Below are 20650 nucleotides of genomic sequence, written 5' to 3'. Positions count from 1 at the left end.
TATTTAATCATTTACAAGGACGTAGATGCGACTCAAAGGTTTGAAAAGTAAGAAAAAATCAGGAAAGTTTCCTAACCGCATCATCTTGTGACATTAAAAACATGATCTGATGTCACATGATTGTAAAAGTAAAAAAATTAACTATCACCATTGAATTTTAATTTTAAATTTTAGAGTTTGGTAGTCATTCATTTTCAACACCATGGATAATGACCAAGGCATCCCTCCAATAAGGGAAAGATCTTGAATTCAAGCCCCCTCATTGGTCCCTCACAAGGATTTATCACATTTTTACCTGGTATGTGTGGTTTTTGAGGTATTGTGTATACCCAAGGTGAGATATCATAAATTGTGGGGGGTTTAAGTAAGATGAATTTGATTTCAAATGTGTGAATGTTACACGGACCTTAACCACGAACGAATCATACATTCTTGCAAATCAAGCACAAACAAGTTTTTTATATAAAAGACAACACCCATTATGATTGGCGTATTGTAATAAATACACAACCATGAAACTTATATAATATGGAGTCGGAAGATGATGTAGTAGCAAAATCTTTTTAAGATAATAAGTCAGGATTGCATCAAAATGCAATTAATTCAAATAATAATGTTATCACTTGGAATAGGAACGATATCGAAGGACTACTTGTCGAAGGATGTGTCGATGATGATCAAGACTTTATTAATGATGATGATGATGACAATTACATTTATGTAGACACCCTATTTTTTTGCATCTGCCTAATTCGACAATTCGTGACCTGGTTGTTGTGGATTCCTAATGATGAGCATAAAGAACTCGAAGGCCTGTGAGTACTGTTCTTGATTCCTTTTGTTTCTAATCTTTTCATCCCCCTTACTCATCACGACTCGACATAGAAGTTTACGCACGCTTAAGATTGCTACATTTTACACCTAACTTAATAAGCACGTACACTTAGGTTCGATACACAGTTCAATAAATTAGAGATCACGCTACGTTAAGAAAATATATCAGAACTTAGAAATAATCACATAGGGACTGAAAGAAATCTCACGGAAAATTTTTAAAAATCATCAAAATGACGAAAATATCCCTCATAAATTTAAGACCCCCAAAAAATCTCGAAAGTACCTCTATTGCACTTAGAATGTGATTTTGGGTCTAACGGGATCCAAATCGATAAAAACAGATAAATTCAAGAAAAATTTGTAAAAATCACCAAAATAATAAAAATGCCCCTCATAAATTTTGGACCTCCGAAAAATCTCGAAAATACTTCCATTGCATTCAGAATGGGATTTCGAGTCTAACGAGACTCAAATCGACGAAAACAAAGAAATTCAAGAAAAATCTAAAAAAATCATAAAAATGACCAAAAGGCCCCTCAATATCCAACTTTAACATAGAGACCCTAATCCCTAGGAAAATAAAATTCAAATCGTAAAAAAAATAAACTAAAATTCAACCAAGAAACCAATTTAAAATTCAAATCAAATTCAAACCAAAAATAAAATCGAAAATCTAATAAAAATCAAATCCAAATTAAAAATCAAGATCAAGTTAAAAATCAAAATCTAATGAAAAATAAATAAAATAAAACTGACTCGACCGATTAAAATTTCATAAAAATCCAAATCAAAAGTAGTTGATCAATTAAAACTCAAATTAAAATCAAATTGAAAATCAAATTAAAAATACTCAACCAATTAAATGTAAAATTAAAATTGAATCGATCAACCAATCAAAATAAAATCAAATCAACCAACAACCAATAATAAAATCAAAATTCAAATTAAATTTTAATCGAAATTCAAATTTTAAAATCAAATAAAAATTCAAATTTAATTTAAAACATCAAATTAAAATTCAAATCAAAATGTTGACTCAAATAAAAAAATTTAATCTAAATCAACCAATCGGAAGCAAAATCAAATCATCAACCAATGACAACTCATCGACAAGGGACCATTAATGAAACTAGCAGCGTGGGATCCCTCTCCCGTTCTCTTAAAAGAAAATTTCAAACAAAAAATTAGAGAAGAAAAAAAATAAAACGTGGGCACTCCTATTTCTAACTTCCCTATCTTCTTCTCCAAATATCTCCAACTTCTTCTCTATAACCACCCACTCTCCCATCTCCCCCTCTCGCATGGGTAATGATGGAACCACCATAAAATAGGTACAAAAGCCACCATCCAAGGAGAGGAAAAACATTTTTTTTTGCTACTCTCTAGAGATAAAGAAACTACTCCATCTTCTTCTTCTTCTTACACGGAAAAAACTCCATTAAAAAAAAACTGCAATTCTCTCCCATCTCCAACCTCTCTCCCTTCTCTCCCATCTCTCCCTCCTTCACATTTTTTAGAAAACCATCATAAAATAGCAAAGAAAAAAAACATTTTTGGCGGTCTTTGATATAAAAAAATGCAACAGCCCAAGATCTCTATTAAAACTTCATCTCCCTCATCTCTCCGATCTCTCCCCTCTTTCCCTTTCTTGCATTTAATGGTAAAACTACCATAATATAGCAAGATCAGCGATCATTTCATAATAGTAAAAAATGTTTTTTTTTTGCTGTCCTTAAAGAAGAAAAAAAAATCAACAACCATAAAAAATGTTTTCTTTTGTTGGTTGCCATTAAAAAGACCAGCAACACCTCTCTCTAAATGATCCCTTAATAGTCCTTTCTTCTTCTCTTCATCTTGTTGCACAAGTACAGCCCCATTGTTGCCCCCTTTTAGTTGTCATTAAAAACCAGCAACACCTCTCTCTAAATTACCCCTTCACAGCCCTCTCTTTTTCTCTTCATCTTGCTGCACATAACCCACTCCATTACAGCCCCATTGCTGCCCCCTTTTAGTTGTCATTAAAAACCAGCAACACCTCTCTCTAGATCACCCATCCACAACCCTTTCTTCCTCTCTTTGTCTTGCTGCACTCACATTCTACCTAACCAACATTCCTCACTGTCTTCATCATCTCCATTACAGCACCTGCGACCTCTCCAGAACGTCTCCTCACAACCCTATTTTTTTTCCTTGCTATAACATTCTTTGTTGTGCGTCATCTTCTTTATAACACAACATAGCCCCTCTTTTCTCAGTCAGGATCTTCAAGTCATTGTTGCAGCGTAGTTATAGCGCCTATAAGCACCTCTCTCTACCCTCATCTGTCGCATCTCCACCGCAACGAGTATTCATAGGTCTTTGAGTCCTACCTGAAGGAGTCAACCTACTGTTCTCGATTCAATAGGTAAGATTACTTTTATTTATTTATTATTTTTTTTTATTCTTGCATATCGAATAAGATTCAATTTTTTTTTCTCTTATGTATTTTTATATGTTTTATAGTGGTAGAACTAGGAGGTTTTATTTTTATGTAGGTTCTTACGTTCTTTTTTACATTGATAAGATTAGGATAATTTTATTTTTTTTGCGTAATATTTTCTATGTTTTATTTATTTTTTTACTTTACTTTTTATTTATTTATTTATTGTTTCTTGATTTTGTATGCATTTGAACTAACTCACCCGATTTTGGGGTATACGTAGCACTAATGGCAATCTTTACGATTCCGAAATATTAATGGGTCGATTCGCTCATTTTTTTGTCGATAGATTGATCGGGCCAACTCGCTAATATCAAATTGGTGGACCGACTCATTGGGTGTTGATATCCATTGGGTCGATTCGTCGATTTTTGATGTCATTGGGTTAACTCATTAATGTTGATAGTAATCAACTCATAATTTTTGGTGTACACGAAAAGTTAAAAATCGATTTTTCCAATAAAAATCAACGAGTTGACTCACTAATTTTTTGTGTGCATTAGAAGTTTCAAACCAAAATTTTCTATGAAATTGGGCATGCGAGTCGACTTAATGATTTTGTGAGCATTGGAAATTCCAAATCGAAATTTTCTATGAAATTGGGCATGTGGGTCGACTCACTTATTTTTTAATACACGTGGCAATTCTAAAAACCAAAATTTTTTATTAATAAATGTGTGCGTTAACTCACTAATTTTAATACATGTGGCAATTCAAAAATTGAATTTCTTTGGTTAAAAATATGTGAGTCAACTCACTGATTTTGATACATGCGGCAATTCATAAAATCAAGATTTCTTTGATTATGATTTTAATGCATGTGGCGATTCAAAAATCGAATTTCTTTGATAACAAATGTGTAGGTCAACTCACTGATTTTTAATACACGTGACAATTCCAAAAATCAATTTTTTTAATAAATGTGTTGGTTAACTCACTAATTTTAATATACGTGGTAATTTAAAGATCGAATTTCTTTGGTTAAAAATATGTGAGTCGACTCACTGATTTTGATACGCATGGCAATTCATAGAATCAAGATTTCTTTGATTAATAATGTGTGAGTCGACTCACTAATTTTAATACACGGGACGATTCAAAAATCGAATTTTTTTAATAACAAATGTGTGGGTCAATTCATTAATTTAGTATACGTGGCGATTCAAAAATCGAATTTCTTTGATAAAATGTCATTAATGAGCCAATTCATTAATTTTGTGTATATGGCATTAAAAATTGATTTCACACTTCTCCAAAATGAAAGTGAATCGATCTACTAAATTTTGGTACCACGTAAGCCTTATCAATCGTGGGATTCTACTATGCAAAATTCAATAAATCATGTAATTATTTTAGTCGTAGGATTTGTTTAGTAAATCCGATGCGATTTGATGATGATTGGACCCTAATTCGATTTTTAATATTTGAATATTGACCGTAGCATATTTTTAGATCGCAATAGAGACTGATTATCTTGATCAGGCGGATTCGATGCCTAAGACCTTCCGAAACCCATAATCTGACCCCTTACCCATTATTCGTGGACCAACCCAATCCTTTTGGAGTTATCTATGGTTCGTAGACCTAAACTAGGTGGTGACTCCCAATTCTTTAAAAATCCTCGATTTACGTAATCGAAACCTTATTCACTATTTAGCGATTGCAGGGGGTCGAGGCGATTTCAGTCTAGTATATAATTGATTGTGTAAATTATTGTTTTTTTTAATAATAGTTCATTTTAATAAAATGAAATTACTTTGTCATTTGATGAATATTTTGATTTTAATTATCTATGAAAAATTGTTGTTAGATATGTTACGTAGAAAATCATCCAAACAAGTGGTTCAACAGACAGAGGAGACAAATAACCCCTCAAATTCAGTCTCAGATGCATCATCTAGTATAGCTAGGCCATCTATGAGAGTTGGAAATTGGAGTAGCAATACAGGTATAATATGTTTTATTAAGTTTTTTTAAATACCTTGTAATATCATTAATACAATACCTGTATAAATAAGTTTTCATTGACATTTTTAAATTAAAAATCAAATAATTAAAATGCAAATCAAAATTCAAAATTAAAATCAATCAATCCAAATTAAAATCAATCAATCGAAATCAAAATCGAGCAATCAAATTAAAATTAAAATCAAGCAATCAAAATTAAAATTAAAATCGACCAATCAAAATTAAAATTAAAATTGACCAATCAAATTAAAATTAAACAAAAGGCTATCGAATTGCAACAAGCATGGGATCATTCCCTTTTTTTTTAAGAATAAAAAAAAGTTCAAAACAAAAGAACGTGGAAACAAATAAGAAAAGGGGATTTTGAAATAAAAATAAATAAAGAAAACGTCCAAATAAAAAAGAGAAATGTTTCACAAAGAAAAGAAAGGAAAAAACAAATGTAAAAAGGGAGTGAAAAAAGGAAAAAATAGTAAAAATAAAAATGTTAAAACAGATAATAAAAAATTTAGAGTGGGATTTTGTTGACGGGCTTATTGTTGACGCATAGTGACTGCGTAATCCTATTGGAAGATTGTTTCGAATATTTTTGCACCAGTCCCTACATCTTAATTTTGTTTACAATCCTTATACTATTTATTAATTAAATTCAAATCCAAACACCGACATTTTTAATTGAAATAGCAAAACACTTGTCTTACTAACGTAATAAGATTTTAATCTTTACTAAGGGTCCTTTTTACTCATATGGATAACCACATCACCAGTCCAACACTCTAAATTTCATTAAAAGCCTCAAATCAAAAAAATAAAATTCAAGAAACAATTTTTTTTTTTTTTACCTTGATGTAATTTTTTGAAAATTACCAAACTTCCAAATAACTCTCAAACTTAAAATTGAAATACAACGGTGAAAAATAATTTTTTTGGGGATTTATTTTTCTAAAGTTCATTTACTCTTTTTCTCAACAATATTGAAGCATCCGATCATGTCTTTGGATGCCACAAGGGGAGCCCAAGGTTAGTCAAAAATAGTAAAATATTTTAGAGAAACATTTTTCCTACTAACTTAGTAAGATTTGAAATCTTACTAAGGATCATTGAACTCAAATGGATTATCAAATTGGCAATCCAAAACTAAGGTTTCAGATCTGAAAAAAAAAAATATTTAAAAAAAATTATGAAAAAAAAAAACCTATATTTTTTTTTAATGAAAATGATTCCTTTAAAAAATTCAGATAAAAATAATAATAAGTGAACCTAAAATCATATGAGTAAAACAACCCTCAGTAGAGATTAAAATCATACCACATTTGTAACACAAGTGTTTTACTATTTCAATTGAACAAAGAATAGTGTCAATTCTTCAAGCACTTTCCCACTTTGAATAACATTCAAAATAGCATCACAGGAGTCTTTAACAACCAAATCCCAAAAAGTTGTATAGAATTCTACCCCAAATCCACCGGTCTTGGGGCTTTGTTCCTTGGCGATTCAAATACAACTTTTTTAATTTCTTCACATGTTACTGGGCAATTAAGAATTTCAATGTGTTCATCCGACACTCATTTAAAAAGAGGAAAAATTCAACTTATAGTATTGTCATGGCTTTTGTATGTACTTTGAAAATATTCTGCCGCCCATTATAGCAATGCTTTTTTCATCTCGAAGGATCGTTCCATCTTATTTTTCAAGTTCTGTGATGGCATTAAGCGTAGCATTAGAGACCGTGGTACTATAGAAAAATCTGGTGTTCCTGTCTCCTTCTTTCAACCATTGAACCCGAGACTTCTGTCTATAAAAATTTTCTTCAACTTCAATTTCTTCATTGTACTTCTTCAGTGCCTCCTGTTCCTTAATAACCAAATATTCATCTATCTTATTTTCTTTATGTTCCCTCTAGATTTCATTCAACTGCAACCTGGCTACTTCCTTCCTTTCATTTATCTGCCCAAAAACATCTCTATTCCAAGTTCTCAATGCATTCTTAACTGCTTTCAGTTTGTTTGTAACTCTGTACATCGGATTACCCTCAACTAATATTCTCCATGTTTCCTCTACCAATTCTTTGATCCCTAGTTGACCAACCCACAAATTAAAGAATTTAAAATTTTTCGGATTTCTACCATGACCATCTGAGAACGTGAATTTCATAGGTGCATGATCCGAAACTCCCTCCTGAAAATAGCAAAGTTTCATAAACAGAAATTTAGACAGCCAATCTAAATTTGTAAGTGCTCTATCCAGCCTACTAGCAATCCGACGACTACACATTGCTTTATTGGTCCAGGAAAACCAACTATCAACAAATTTTCAAATCCTGAAGACAACTAGTATCAATACAATTATTGAACTCACTCATAGCCCTATAGGACACTGGTCTTCCTCCAACTTTTTCATCTTGAAATCTAACCATATTAAAATCTCCCATCAATATCCATGGATGATTTGAATACCACTGCTTCATATTATTCCAAAGTTCTCTTCTAGTTTGTACCAAGTGATCAACATAAACAATAGAAAAATGGAAAACGAAGACATCTCTAACTCTTTGAACTTGACAATGAATCATTTGTCTAGATTTAAATAGTTTAACAACTTTAAAATTTAGAGGATTCCATCCCACCCAAATACAGCCATATGGATGGGAATGGTAATTATCTACAAATTTCCAAAACTTACACATTTTCTTCTGAAATTACGATGCTAGCGCTACCTCAACCTTAGTCTCACAAAACCCCAATAGCTCCACCTTTTCCTTTTTAATCAAGTCTTGAATAGCTTTTCTCTTCCTCCAACCATTCATTCCCCGCACATTTCAAGCTAAGATTGACATAATAATTAAGTTGTAAGCTTTTCCCCCTCCCCGAGGGTAGTCACTCGAGATAGACCTCATCACCACTTCTTCAACCTTCTCTTTATTCTTTTTGTTTTCCCCCCTTTCTTCTTCTTTTTTTGAGAATTTGGATTAGGACTTTTCATCTCTCCTTGTAGACACCCAATTTTTGCATATGCCTAATTTGACAATTCATTACCCGATTGTGGTGGATTACTAATGATGAGCACAAAGAACTTGAAAGTTGGAGAGTACTTTTTTTCATTTTTGTTATGTTTCTAGTCCTTTCATACCTTTCACTCGTTACGACTCGACATAGAAAATTACGCACGCTTAGGGTCGCTACACCTTACACCTAATTTAACAAGTAAGTACGCATAGGTTCGATACATATTTTGATAATCTAAAGATCTCGCGACACTAGAAAAATGTGACTTCAAGACTTAGAAATAATCACATTTGGACTTAAAGAAACCTAATGACAAAATTCATAAAAACTTGCAAAAATCGACAAAATGATGAAAATACCCCTCATGAATCTCGGACCTCCAAAATTTTTTGAAAGTACCTCATTGCATTTAAAATATGATTTTGAGTCTAATGAGACCTAAATCGACGAACAGAAAAATCATAAAAATGATCAAAATACCCCTCAATGTCCGACTTTTACCTAGAGGCCTTGATTCTTAGAAAAATAAGATAAAAAGTTAAAAATTTTGAAAATTCTCGACTAATTAAAATCAAATTAAAATTAAAATTTAATCGACCCATTGAAATTTGAAATAAAATTCAAATTCAAATTTAATCAACCAATTGAATTTCAAATTAAAATTAAAATTAAACTTTAATCAAATTTAAATTTAATCAAAATCAAATTTAAATTTAAATTAAAATTAATCAACTAATTAAAATTTCATCAAAATCCAATTAAAAATTCAAGTTAAAAGTTAATCAACCAATTAAAATTTAGATTCAAATCAAAATTTCATCAAAATCCAATTAAAAATTCAAAGTAAAAGTTAATCAACAAATTAAAATTCAAATCTAAATTTAATCAAATTTGAAGTAAAATTCGATCGATCAATAAAAGTGAAATAAAATTTAATCAACTAATATAAATTTCAAATTAAAAATCAATATACCCATAAAATTCAAATCAAAATAACCCTTAAAAAAAATTTGAAAATCGACCAATAGGGGTTTGGTTTGGTCTTGGATGAAACACTATTGATGAAGAGTGTTTGCTTTCCAAACAAGGTGATCTTGGATATGATTTGTTTAGCATTTTGTGCTCATGTCTATCATGTTTGGAGAGAACGAAATAAAAGACTGGTTGAACAGGTTGACCAGGCAAACTGAGTAATTTTTCAATTGATTGCGGCTGATTAAAAAAATGTGTTTTACAGTGTGGAGAAGGAGATTAATGCCAATACGTGCTCTTTGTTACAAAGATGGGATTGCATAGGGAACACATTCCAAATAAAATGAATTACATCTTTTGGAAATTTCCTAATGAAGATATAGTGAAGATTAACACGGATGGACCACTCTCAGAGCTTGGTGGAGGATTCAGTTTTGTGGGAAGAAACCATTTGGGCGGACTTCAATTTGCTGCTTGTGATGGATGTGATGATGACTATATAATAACCATAGAGCTTAAAGCTATAAGAGAGGCAATGGGGTATGCAAAATTAAAAGGTTCTAATTAAGTACTCATTTCATCAAATTCATTACATGCCATTAAATCCATTAAGGGTAATAGAGATCTCTTGCAAGTATTTGGAAGAAGTAGAGACAATTAGAAGATTGGGCAACTCCTTTGCCACTTGTAATTTTGAATATTTTTGGAGAGACTAATAGAGCAGCAGATTTTTTAGCTCGATTACGAGCCAGAGAGAAATTGGTTTTTTGTAATTGAGGATGAAGATGTCATACCTCAAGAGTAGAGAAGAATCATTCTAGACGACTTAACTTGTAATTATATTCGAGAATGATTAATAAAAATGGTGGGTTCTGTCAAAAAACCCAGCTTACCAATAAAATAATAATAATAATAATTTAAATGTTGTGCCATCTTTTGCATGACTTTGAGGATGGCATAATTTTGCTCATTTCTTAGGGAATTGTGGGTGCATGCAAACTTTTGCATTTGGACGATTTTTGAGGGGCAACAAAATTTTAGTTTATTCAGTTCGTAGGTGTATTGTTTACACGGTTTGCAGGGTGTACAAAGCACTCGCTGCAAGGAATTAAGGGCACTAAATAACTATATGTATCATTTTCTATATAAAGATGTTCAATTCCAATTTACTGAGATGAGTTTCAAGAAAGAAACTCTAAGAACTCAAAATGCGGGTGATAATGACAATGAACGTTATTATTGATTTACAAGTATTATAGCATATATATAACATCTAACGAGCGCAATTGTAGTGTAGGGCCCATGAGAAAGCCATATGCAATTCTTGCACAAGCTGCCCCTTTTTTTTTTTCCTTTTTTTTGTTTTTTGCTGAGCAAGCAAACAAGCTGCCCCTAGATGTGTCCTGCAACAAGAATGTTGAGACTCACCAGTCGTCTATTGGCCTGAAATTACTTATTACAAAGCTAAGAGCAGTGGCAATTACTGCCTTCTGAAACATACTTTCTGAGATATCCTTTGAAATTGCGTCTTTGTTCTGGAGTTGATAAATGATTCACGCTCAGATTATGGCAAAGGCAGGACCCTGAGCATGAAAGAAACTCGGTTGAACTAAAAATATGAGCAGAAAAAAATAGAGGCGTGTCATTATGTAAAGTACCATAGGAGTACATAGCAAAGACATCGTATGCAACAACAACAACAACAAAGCCTTATCCCAAAGACATGAGGTTGGCAAAACGAATCTTGTTCCTCTATTAATTCCACTCTGTCAAAAGCCAAGTCATGCTATCTACAGAAGTAATGTTTAAAAATGCTAACCTCAATTTGCAATAGGAGTATGCCTCGAGGCTACAGAGTCAAACTTGTAGGGAGAGGAATATGCCTCCACAGGTCGAGGTTGTAGCCTCTAATCTTGGTGGTAATACACCTCATACTAGTTTTAATTTAAAAAAATGATTTTAACAGGCTAATCATTAAGCTCCATTGTCCTCTCTTTTATTTGAGAAAAACCACAAATCTTACTTATTCAAGCCATGGTCTTCATATCTTGCAAAATATTGTGAATGAAAGTTCCTATCCATTCTGATTTTGATTCCGTCACGTCCTAGAAGTTGCTTATGACTAGACTCATTCGATTGAAGCAAACAAACACAACTTTATGTGAATTCCATCACAACCAATTTCCTGCAAAAGCAAGAATCCACAATCCAATCTAAGAGCGTCCAACTTCTGATTCTTTGTGCGAGTAAAGCATGCTTTTCACTACCAAATTGCTTTTAATGGGAAGCAAGCTAAAACCCACCCAAAAAACTTTGGACCAAATGCAACAACATATCTGAATAAATTGTAATTAGATACACCAAAATCACATGTATATATATGATATTGGAGGCATTTGAAATTCAAATTTTTTAATTTATATATACTTAAACTTTTTAAAAATCCCATAAAATTTGCTAAATATTTTATTGATGTATTTTAGAATACCAGTACCTTGAACATTTGTACGATCTTCATGCCCATCATGAAAAAGGAGAGGCCTATTGTTGTAGGTGAAAAACAGTTATTTTGTAAATTGAGTATACAAACAACAACAGCAGCCATGTCTCTTTATCATTTCCTTTGCTTTTTATTCCTGGACAAGAAACAAAGACGACATGGTGTTAGTTTGTGAGTCACAAATTAACAATAGATGAGTTGATCATCAAAATATATTCACTTCTGACACATAAAATATGAGAACAAAGAAGCAAACATTAACTTCAACAATTCTAAAATGTTCTCTTGTGAAGCCATCAAATTTCAACGACAAAGCCTTATCCCAAAGATTTGGGGTTGGCTAAACAAATCAATGGTCTTTTTTTATTTACAGTGAGTTCATCTTTCCTAAATCATTCCAATATCATCTAATGAGAATGGTGGTGAGTTTAGTTTATTGTGTAACTCAAGGGTTTTTTAGATAGAGAAGCTCTGAGGTTCTAGAGAGAGAAATTATCAAAAGAAAGGTGTAGGAAGATTCGATTTTCTCCCTCTTTGCGGAGAAGAATATAGAATCACCATACTTTCTGTGTGTAGTTTTTTACTCTAGGATTTAATGGCGGCCTCTTCATCTGGAGTTTCCTGGAAAGATCTTCTAAAGGGTGGTAGCCCTTCTTCAATAGAGAAAAGGCTTGATTTTTTTCCCCGATGTGATCAATGGTGATACGATTTTATTGCCAGAAGAGGAGATAGAATCTGAAGCATTTAGATGGGAGAACTCTCTGGTGGGATATCTCCTAGGGAAAAGGCCTTATTTTCATGGTTTAAAAATGGCAGTTCAAAGAATGTGGAAAATTAAAGGCAATCTTGAGATGTTATCCATGGAGGATGGATTTTTTTTTATTTAAATTCAGTAATTCAGAGGACTGCAATATGGTTCTTAATTCTGCAGTTTGGAGTATTGGAGGTAGGCCTTTAATTCTCCGAAAATGGTCGGTGGATGCTAAACCAATTCGTGAAATGCACTCTACGACTCCAATTTGGGTTAGACTTCCGCATTTGCCAATTCAGTTTTGGTCTCCAATCTGTTTGGGTCGAATTGGAAGTAGAATAGGAACTCCATTGCATTCAGATGAGGCAACTGCTAATAGATCACGACTTGGGTATGCTCGTATATGCATCGAGATTGATTACAAATGTGCATTCCGAGACATAGTTATTCTAAAGAGGGAGAATGGAACGAAATACAATCAACGGGTGGTTTATGAATGGAAACCGAATCCGTGCAAAGTGTGCGCAACTTTCGATCATAGCCATGATCAATGTCCGAAGTTGAAAAGGAAGAAACCTGCAATACCGATTGCTACTTGGGCTGCAAAGCCAGTAGGGGTAAACGAAGTGATATTGGAAGAGATGGGGCGTAACAATGATGCTATAGGAGAAAAATTGGATGTTTTGGATGAGATGGGGGTTGACGCAGGTGCAGGTAGGATGGATCAAATTGGAGATGATGGGACTGACGTGGCTGCAACAAATTCCGATATTCAAGGTGTTTCAAATTCGAAATCAGCATGTGGATCGGAGTTGGGTGGAGATACGGAGTCTTTTGTGAGAGAGTCAAGGCCAGAATCTACTCCAACAAAAGATGGATGGAACCATGTAGTTAGTAGACGTGGGTCTTCTTCAAAAAAAATCTGGAGCGGATATGGGTACACCAGTTGGAGCGGAGCATGAAGTGGACAATCCGGATTTGGTAGCAAATCTGGAGGTGGTTCTAAATGTTCAACCGATGAGAATGGAAAATGCTCCAAGCTTTGGAAAATGAAGTAGAAAATCTTGAAACAGAGCATGTGCAAGTGTTTGTTTGCAGTAGCAAGGAAACAATAGGAACGAATCTGGAAGAGTCTGATGATGCTAGCGCTGGTAACGCAAAAATGGTGAAAAAACAGAGTATGAGAAACATAAAGAAGAAGAATGTGAGGGAGATCACAAATAGAACCACGAGATCTAAAGTTGTCCCTAGCGAGGGAAATCCAATCAATTTGTCTTAATGTCAGTGATAATGTGGAATTTTCGAGGTATGAATTATGCACGAAAGAGAAAAGCTATCCATGATTTTATTAAAGAGGAGAAAGCTGAGTTGATGGGGTTTTGTGAGACAAAAGTACAGACAGAAGAAGCAGGGAAGTTTCAAAAAAAAACTTTGTAAAAATTGGAAGTTCGTTGATAATTATGATTCTCATTTTTATGGTTGGATATGGGTGGGATGGAATCCATTGTGTTTTTTTGTGCACAAGATTTTTGAATCAAGTCAAGTGATCCATTGTAAAGTTACCCAAATTCGAGATGGATTCATTACCTTTATGTCGTTTGTGTATGTTGAAAATTTCGAGAACGATAGAAGATTACTGTGGACAGATCTTAGAAATTTAGTCATGCCAGAACCTTGGATCGTGTTGGGCGATTTTAATACGGTTCGTTTTCAAGAAGAAAAGGTTGGAGGTCGGCCTGCTTCTAGTCGTTCTATGCGTGATTTTAATGAATTCCTTAATTCGATTGGTGCTCAAGATTTGAGAACAAGTTCTGACTGGTTCTCTTGGAGCAATAAATCTACAGGAGGTAGACGGATTCTGTGTAGATTGGATAGGGCTTTAATTAATATGGCGAGGGTAGTTAAATTTCCTCAGATGAGTTTGAGGTACTTACCTTGTGGAGTTTCTGATCATGCTCCACTAAAATGGGAATTTCCAAGGAATTCTACAAGTGGCCCGAAAGTTTTTAATTTTTTTTCTTTGTGGATAGGAAAACCAGGCTTGAAAGAAGTGGTGTTCAATGCTTGGAACCAAGAAATCACAGGTACTCCTATGTTTTGTCTCACAAAAAAAATTCGGGCGGTGAAAAATTCCATAAGAGATTGGAGTAGGAATTTTTTTGGGTCTATTAACAGGCGGAAAATCGAAGCCAAAGATAATTTGTTTAGAATCCAAAACCAAATTTAGAGGGAGCCGATGAATAATAATCTCCAAGGTCAGGAAGTGGAGGCTTTGAGGGTGTATAATTCTGAGCTAGACAATGAAGAAAGTATGTACAGGCAAAAGTCAAGGATACAATGACTTCGGGAAGGGGATAGAAATACTCGATTTTTTTATAGTTCAGTAGCCACGAATATTGCAAAGAATGGAATTATGGAGATGTTCACGGCTCAAGGAGAATTACTCAAAGATGAAGGGAAGATTGGAGCATGGGCCACTCAATATTTTTCAGAAATGTTTCGCAACCCAAACAATACTGTAAGTATGCAAGTGCCTTTCAATTCAAAATTCTCTAAGGAACATGTGCAAATATTATCAAATCTTATTACAAAGGAGGAGATAAAATCTATCATATTTGCTTCCCCAAGGAACAAATCTCCTGGACCGGATGGATTTGGGGGTGAATTTTTCAATAATTTCTGGGATATTGTGGGTGAAGATGTGTGTGTAGCAGTGTTGGATTTTTTTAAAAAGGGGAGGATGCTGAGGGAAATTAATGCCACATTAATTTGTTTAATCCCAAAGGAAGAGAATGCCAATTGCCTTGAAAAATATAGACCTATTGCCCTTTGCAACTTTATTTACAAGATCATTTCCAAATTACTTGCAAATAGGTTAGCTGTTTGTCTTCCTGATATTATTTCTCCTAATCAATCGACTTTTGCTAAGGAAAGAAATATACAAGACAATATTCTTCTTGCTCACGAAATGGTCCACAATTTTCACAATTCTAAATCTCTAGAAACCTTTTGTGCCAAAATTGATATTATGAAAGCCTACGATTGTGTTAATTGGGGCTTTTTGAAATCAATTATTTTTCAATTAGGATGTCCTTCAATTTGGGTAGAACGTGTTATGGAATGTGTGTCCACACCCAGTTTTTCAATTCTTATTAATGGTACTTCTCATGGGTTTTTCAGAAGTGAAAGAGGTCTGAGACAAGGAGATCCTCTTTCTCCTTATCTATTTATGATGATTATGGAAGCTTTTTCTTGTATCCTTAATCAGTTTGTTTCTTCAAATCAATTGAGTATTCCTAGAGTTATGGGAAGTCCGGGCATTTCCCATTTGATTTTTGCTGACGATGTTCTAATTTTTTCTAATAATGAGGAATCGTCAATAAAATCTATTCGAGATGTTCTAAATCTTTTTTACAAGGCTTCCGGTCTTCAAGTTAATAAAGCAAAGAGTCAGATTTTTTTTAGTGAATCTTGTAAAAATCATAATAATATTCTTGCTATTCTTGGATTCTCTAAAGGAAATCTCCCTATTAGATATTTGGATCTCCCTTTATTCTCTTCTAGACTTACTCATACGCTTTGTCAATCTTTGATTAATAAAGTATCCAAAAGGGTAGAGAGGTGGAAATCGAATCTTTTGTCGTATGCGGGAAGACTTGAATTAATTAAATCTATCTTATCAAGTTTTCAAGTCTATTGGTCTGCTTCTTTCAATATTCCGATGAGTGTGTTGAAAAAAATTGAGAATATTCATTTTTTTGTGGAGTGGTCCCTTTCTTGAGCGTTCTATTCATCCAATCAGTTGGGCTAGAGTTTGTAGTTCGTTTGAAAAAGGAGGACTTGGCATTCAACGTCTTAGGGATATAAACAAAGTTGGTATGGCTAAATTATTCTGGAGACTGGTGGAGAATAAATCCCTATGAGCAGAATGGATGAGGAAGCGATATGTGGGGGATGCAAATATCTGGGGATGCCAACCCCAAAATAATGCGTCCTGAGCATGGCGAGATATTTTAAAAGAGAGAGAATTTGTTAGAAAGCATGTCTGATTTTTAATTGGAAATGGGGAAGACATGTACATATGGAAGGATCCATGGTTATAAGAAGGGAGCCTTATTTCCAGATTTGGCAACCGAGTTATAAATCAATTCGATAGTCACTCAAATGCAGTTATTCGAAATTTTATTGTGGACAAAAGGTGGGTGTTTCCAAGACCATATAATGATCGCATGCAAACAATTATTGATATCATTTCAGAGAGACCAATCCCTAAGATGTTGATGAGGGATAGAATAATTTGGAAACTTACTTCAAATGGCCAATTCTCGTCTAAATCGGCTCACGAGGCATTATGTGAAAGACAAGAGTCAATTAGTTGGAAGAAAATTATTTGGAGAAATTGTATTCCAAAGTTTTCTTTTATTGCATGGTTAGTGTTCAGAAGAGGCTTTCTACAGTGGAAAATCTAAATAAGAGGGGATTCAAATGGGTGTCTCGATGCTCTTTGTGTTATAGCCATCAAGAGACAAATGATCATTTGTTCTTTCGATGTCCATATATTAGATGGATCTGGATTGAGTGTTTGAAGAAGTTTGGAATTTTGCGAGTAGGAGTGGACTCAATAGAGGCGGAAATTCAGGTGATTAAGAGTATGAGATTTCAATGTAAATAGATAAAACAATTGCTTTATACTTCTTTTTGTGTAGTGGTTTACTACTGTTGGAAGGAAAGAAATCAAAAAGTGTTTGCAGAAATTAATTCCCCAAAGGAAGTTGTTTTGAAACAGGTTGGAGAGGTGATACAAAACCGGTTTGATGGCTTATCGATTGAGGAAAGATTTAGTCATGTATATGGGCAGATTTTAAACAATTGGAGCTGCTGCTACTCCATTGTTAATTCAGATTTAAAGCTCATTTCTTGGTCAAAACCAGAGGTGGACGTGGTGAAAATTAATATTGATGGAGCTCGATCAGTGCACGGCTCGGGTTTGGGGTTTATTGGCAGAAATAGCGATGGTACATTACTTTTTGTAGGCTGGAGCAATATTTCTGCAGATGACATTATCCAAATTGAGTTGCAAGCAATTTTAGAAGCTATGAGATATGCAAAGGCAAGGGGACTGAATCGTATTCTAATTTCCTCCGATTCGTTATACTCTATTAAATGCATAAAGAATGAAATCGTTTTATCATGGAAATATGAGGAAATGTTGCTGGAAATTGCAGAACAGAGCCAAAATTTAATGAGTTGTTTGTTTGAGTTTTTGTGGAGAGAAACAAATCGGGCAGCGAATTATTTAGCGAAATTGGGTACTTATTCAGATGGTTTTTTCGTCATTGAAGATATATGTAATGTTCCTCAAGAACTTTGGAGAATTGTTGAGGAAGACTTAATTTGTATCTACACTCGCTAGTAGTGTTTTAGGGCGGGGTCCCTTTAACCCCAGCTTATCAATCAAAAAAAAAGAATGGTGGTGAGTAGAAATTAGGAAAAAAAAACTATTATAGTAGAAGCTATATAATAAACTATATCAGGCTTGGAATCAGAAATTATGGAACATACTTCAACACTAAAAACTGAATTTAACTTTCTGTGAATGAATAAATTTGTAGTGATTTCAAAGGCTTGGAATTAGTAATTACGTTTTTAGATTATTAGTGTTTGGTTGAATGTGGTGTTTTCTACGCATTGGATCCATTTTCTATTGATGTAAGATATATTACATTTGATACCATAAATAAACATAGCAGAGTATAAACTGCCATACAGAAAGTCCTTTCATACTACAAAAAAACAAATATATGATAACAGGTACAACCAAGGTATTAAATTTCTATTTCGATCATCTTGGAAATGGAAATATTTCGACAAATGTAGAAATAAAATATACAATTTTAAGGAAATGATGGAAAAAATATGAAATGATAGAAATGTTTAGGAAGTTTTCATTGAAAATGTGGAAAATGAAAAAACATACATGAAAACATCCTTATAATTCATCAAACCATAATAAACAGTTATATGAATCATAGAAGTGAAAATCGATAACATTTTATTATACATTGGCATGAGTATCTAAGAGTTTCTATGAATATTTGTAAAAAAAATTTACACATTGGAATGAGTATCTAAAAGATTAAAACAACTATATGTTTCTTGGAAATGAGAATAATAATAATATCACATAATTACAAATACTTTAGTATGTACTACATCATCACATTATTATAATCTATTAAAATAATGCATTCTCACATTATAGTGCATTTTTTTTTCCTCATTTAATTATGTACGAATATGTTACCAATACGTCTACCAATAAGAACATGAACAATTGAATGTGCAAACTTCTTGGATATTTTGGTCGAAATTAACCGCATATCGAAATATTTCCACCGAAATTTTACATTTTTATAGCTAACATTTGATTACTTCAGTAGAAATTCACAATTCATCAAAATATTTCGTGAAATGAATAATGATTTCCATGTCAAACCTTCTACAAATGGAATTATTTTGGAATATTTCGTAGAAATATGTTGAAATTTAATTCTATGAGTATAACGTAAGATCACACCTAAAATTTTAGGACAAATGTTTGTGGATGTAAATCACACTAGGTAAAAATTGAAAGAAAATGATGAGAAAAAAAAAACAAATTCGTGGTTGGGGGCCTCGTGCGCTTCCCAAGTAGGTATGTGAGAAAGCCTCCTATTGTTTTCGTGAAAATTGATCGATTCTTCATTAATCTCAAATTTAAAATACATATCGTACCTATAGAGAAATTGCTAAACCAACCAATGGACATCTCATCAGATTCATTAGAATCAAATACTGATCAAATTCCTAATTCTAATTTCCAAGTCCAGCAACAAACCACACTACTATGCAGCCCAACTTAACACGACACAAGTGTACTCCATTTGGCTTACATACTTGGACCAGTGAAGAAAAAAAGTTCTTACATTGGGCTTCCTAAAAAACAGTGTCTGTAAAGTGTTTTTCAGGTGTAATGCATGCTTTATTAGTCAATGGCCTCCCTGATGAAGGCAATCAAAATTTACATGCTACAGATGAGATTCTGGAAGTCAACGGACGTGGTGAAGTTGTTGTCGCTGGTGTTATGATGGAATGGGAGTCTAATCTAGTGCAAACGAAAAGGAGAGGTCGGATGATGATCATGGACACATTGATCTGTCAACTTTTGCAAATCCAAAAACTAGGAGTTGCTAAGAAAAAGAAAAAAGTCCGTTGATTGTCTCAATTGACTTAGCCCAAGATTTTCAGCATCATGAATATCTCCAAATGTTTAGTCAAGGTAGCTCAAGATTCCTCGATTGTTATTCAAAAGGAGAGTTTAACCCCAATGTGGAAGCTAAAGCAAGTGAAATTGTGAATGGAGCACCCAGTACAAGTAGAAGCCTCACTAATCATTTTTCCATTTTGATGCCAAGATCGGACACAATAGGTTCAATGTTTAACATAGATACAACTACAAATAAATAAGTGAATGGGGGTACCCACAACAATCACAGCCACCACATAAAATTCAAACAATCGTGCTTCATAGTACCGGCAATTTTTCCATTGTCCACAAGTAGATATCATGTCTGGCATATGTTCCTCAGTAGAGTAGAATAAGCAAAACTACAACTATGGCCAGGGACAAGGTCTTTGGTGCAGATTTTATTGGTTTGCCCCTTAATTCACATCGATAACTCATCAAGCTGCTGTAGACACCCCATTTTTGCATTTGCCTAATTTGACAATTCGTCACCCGATTACCGTGAATTCCTAATGATGATCGCAAAGAACTCGAAGGCTTGTAAGTATTGTTTCTGACTTTTCCCATTTCCAATCTTCCCCCCCCCCCTCCTTTACTCGCTATGACTCGACATAGAAATTACGCACGTCTAGGATCGCTACACGTTACACCCGATTTAGCAAGCAAGTACGCTTAGGTTCACTACACAGGTCGATAACCTAGAAACCTCGCTACGCTAGAAAAATACGACTTTAAAACATATAAATAATCATATTGGGACTGAAAGAAACCTCATGCCAGAATTCGTAGAAATCGATAAAATGATAAAAATACCCTTCATAAATTTCGGACCTCCGAAAGACTTTGAAAACAC

The 20650-nt window shown here is 33.7% G+C and overlaps 1 protein-coding gene across 1 annotated transcript; it reads right to left on the bottom strand.

Moving 5' to 3' along the window:
* Positions 1-7183: 7183 nt before the first annotated feature.
* LOC147394539 (uncharacterized) lies at positions 7184-7558 on the bottom strand. The gene has a single exon (XM_086453308.1). It carries the CDS (start codon positions 7556-7558, stop codon positions 7184-7186), a length of 375 nt encoding a protein of 124 aa, XP_086309434.1.
* Between the last annotated feature and the right edge of the window lie 13092 nt (positions 7559-20650).

This window comes from Akebia trifoliata, chromosome 9 (assembly GCF_017979445.1).
Source record: "Akebia trifoliata isolate Shusen 1 chromosome 9, ASM1797944v1, whole genome shotgun sequence".
Lineage (NCBI taxonomy): Eukaryota > Viridiplantae > Streptophyta > Magnoliopsida > Ranunculales > Lardizabalaceae > Akebia > Akebia trifoliata.
The sequence above is the reverse complement of the archived record's forward strand: the minus strand, read 5'-3'. Positions and strand labels throughout refer to the sequence as shown.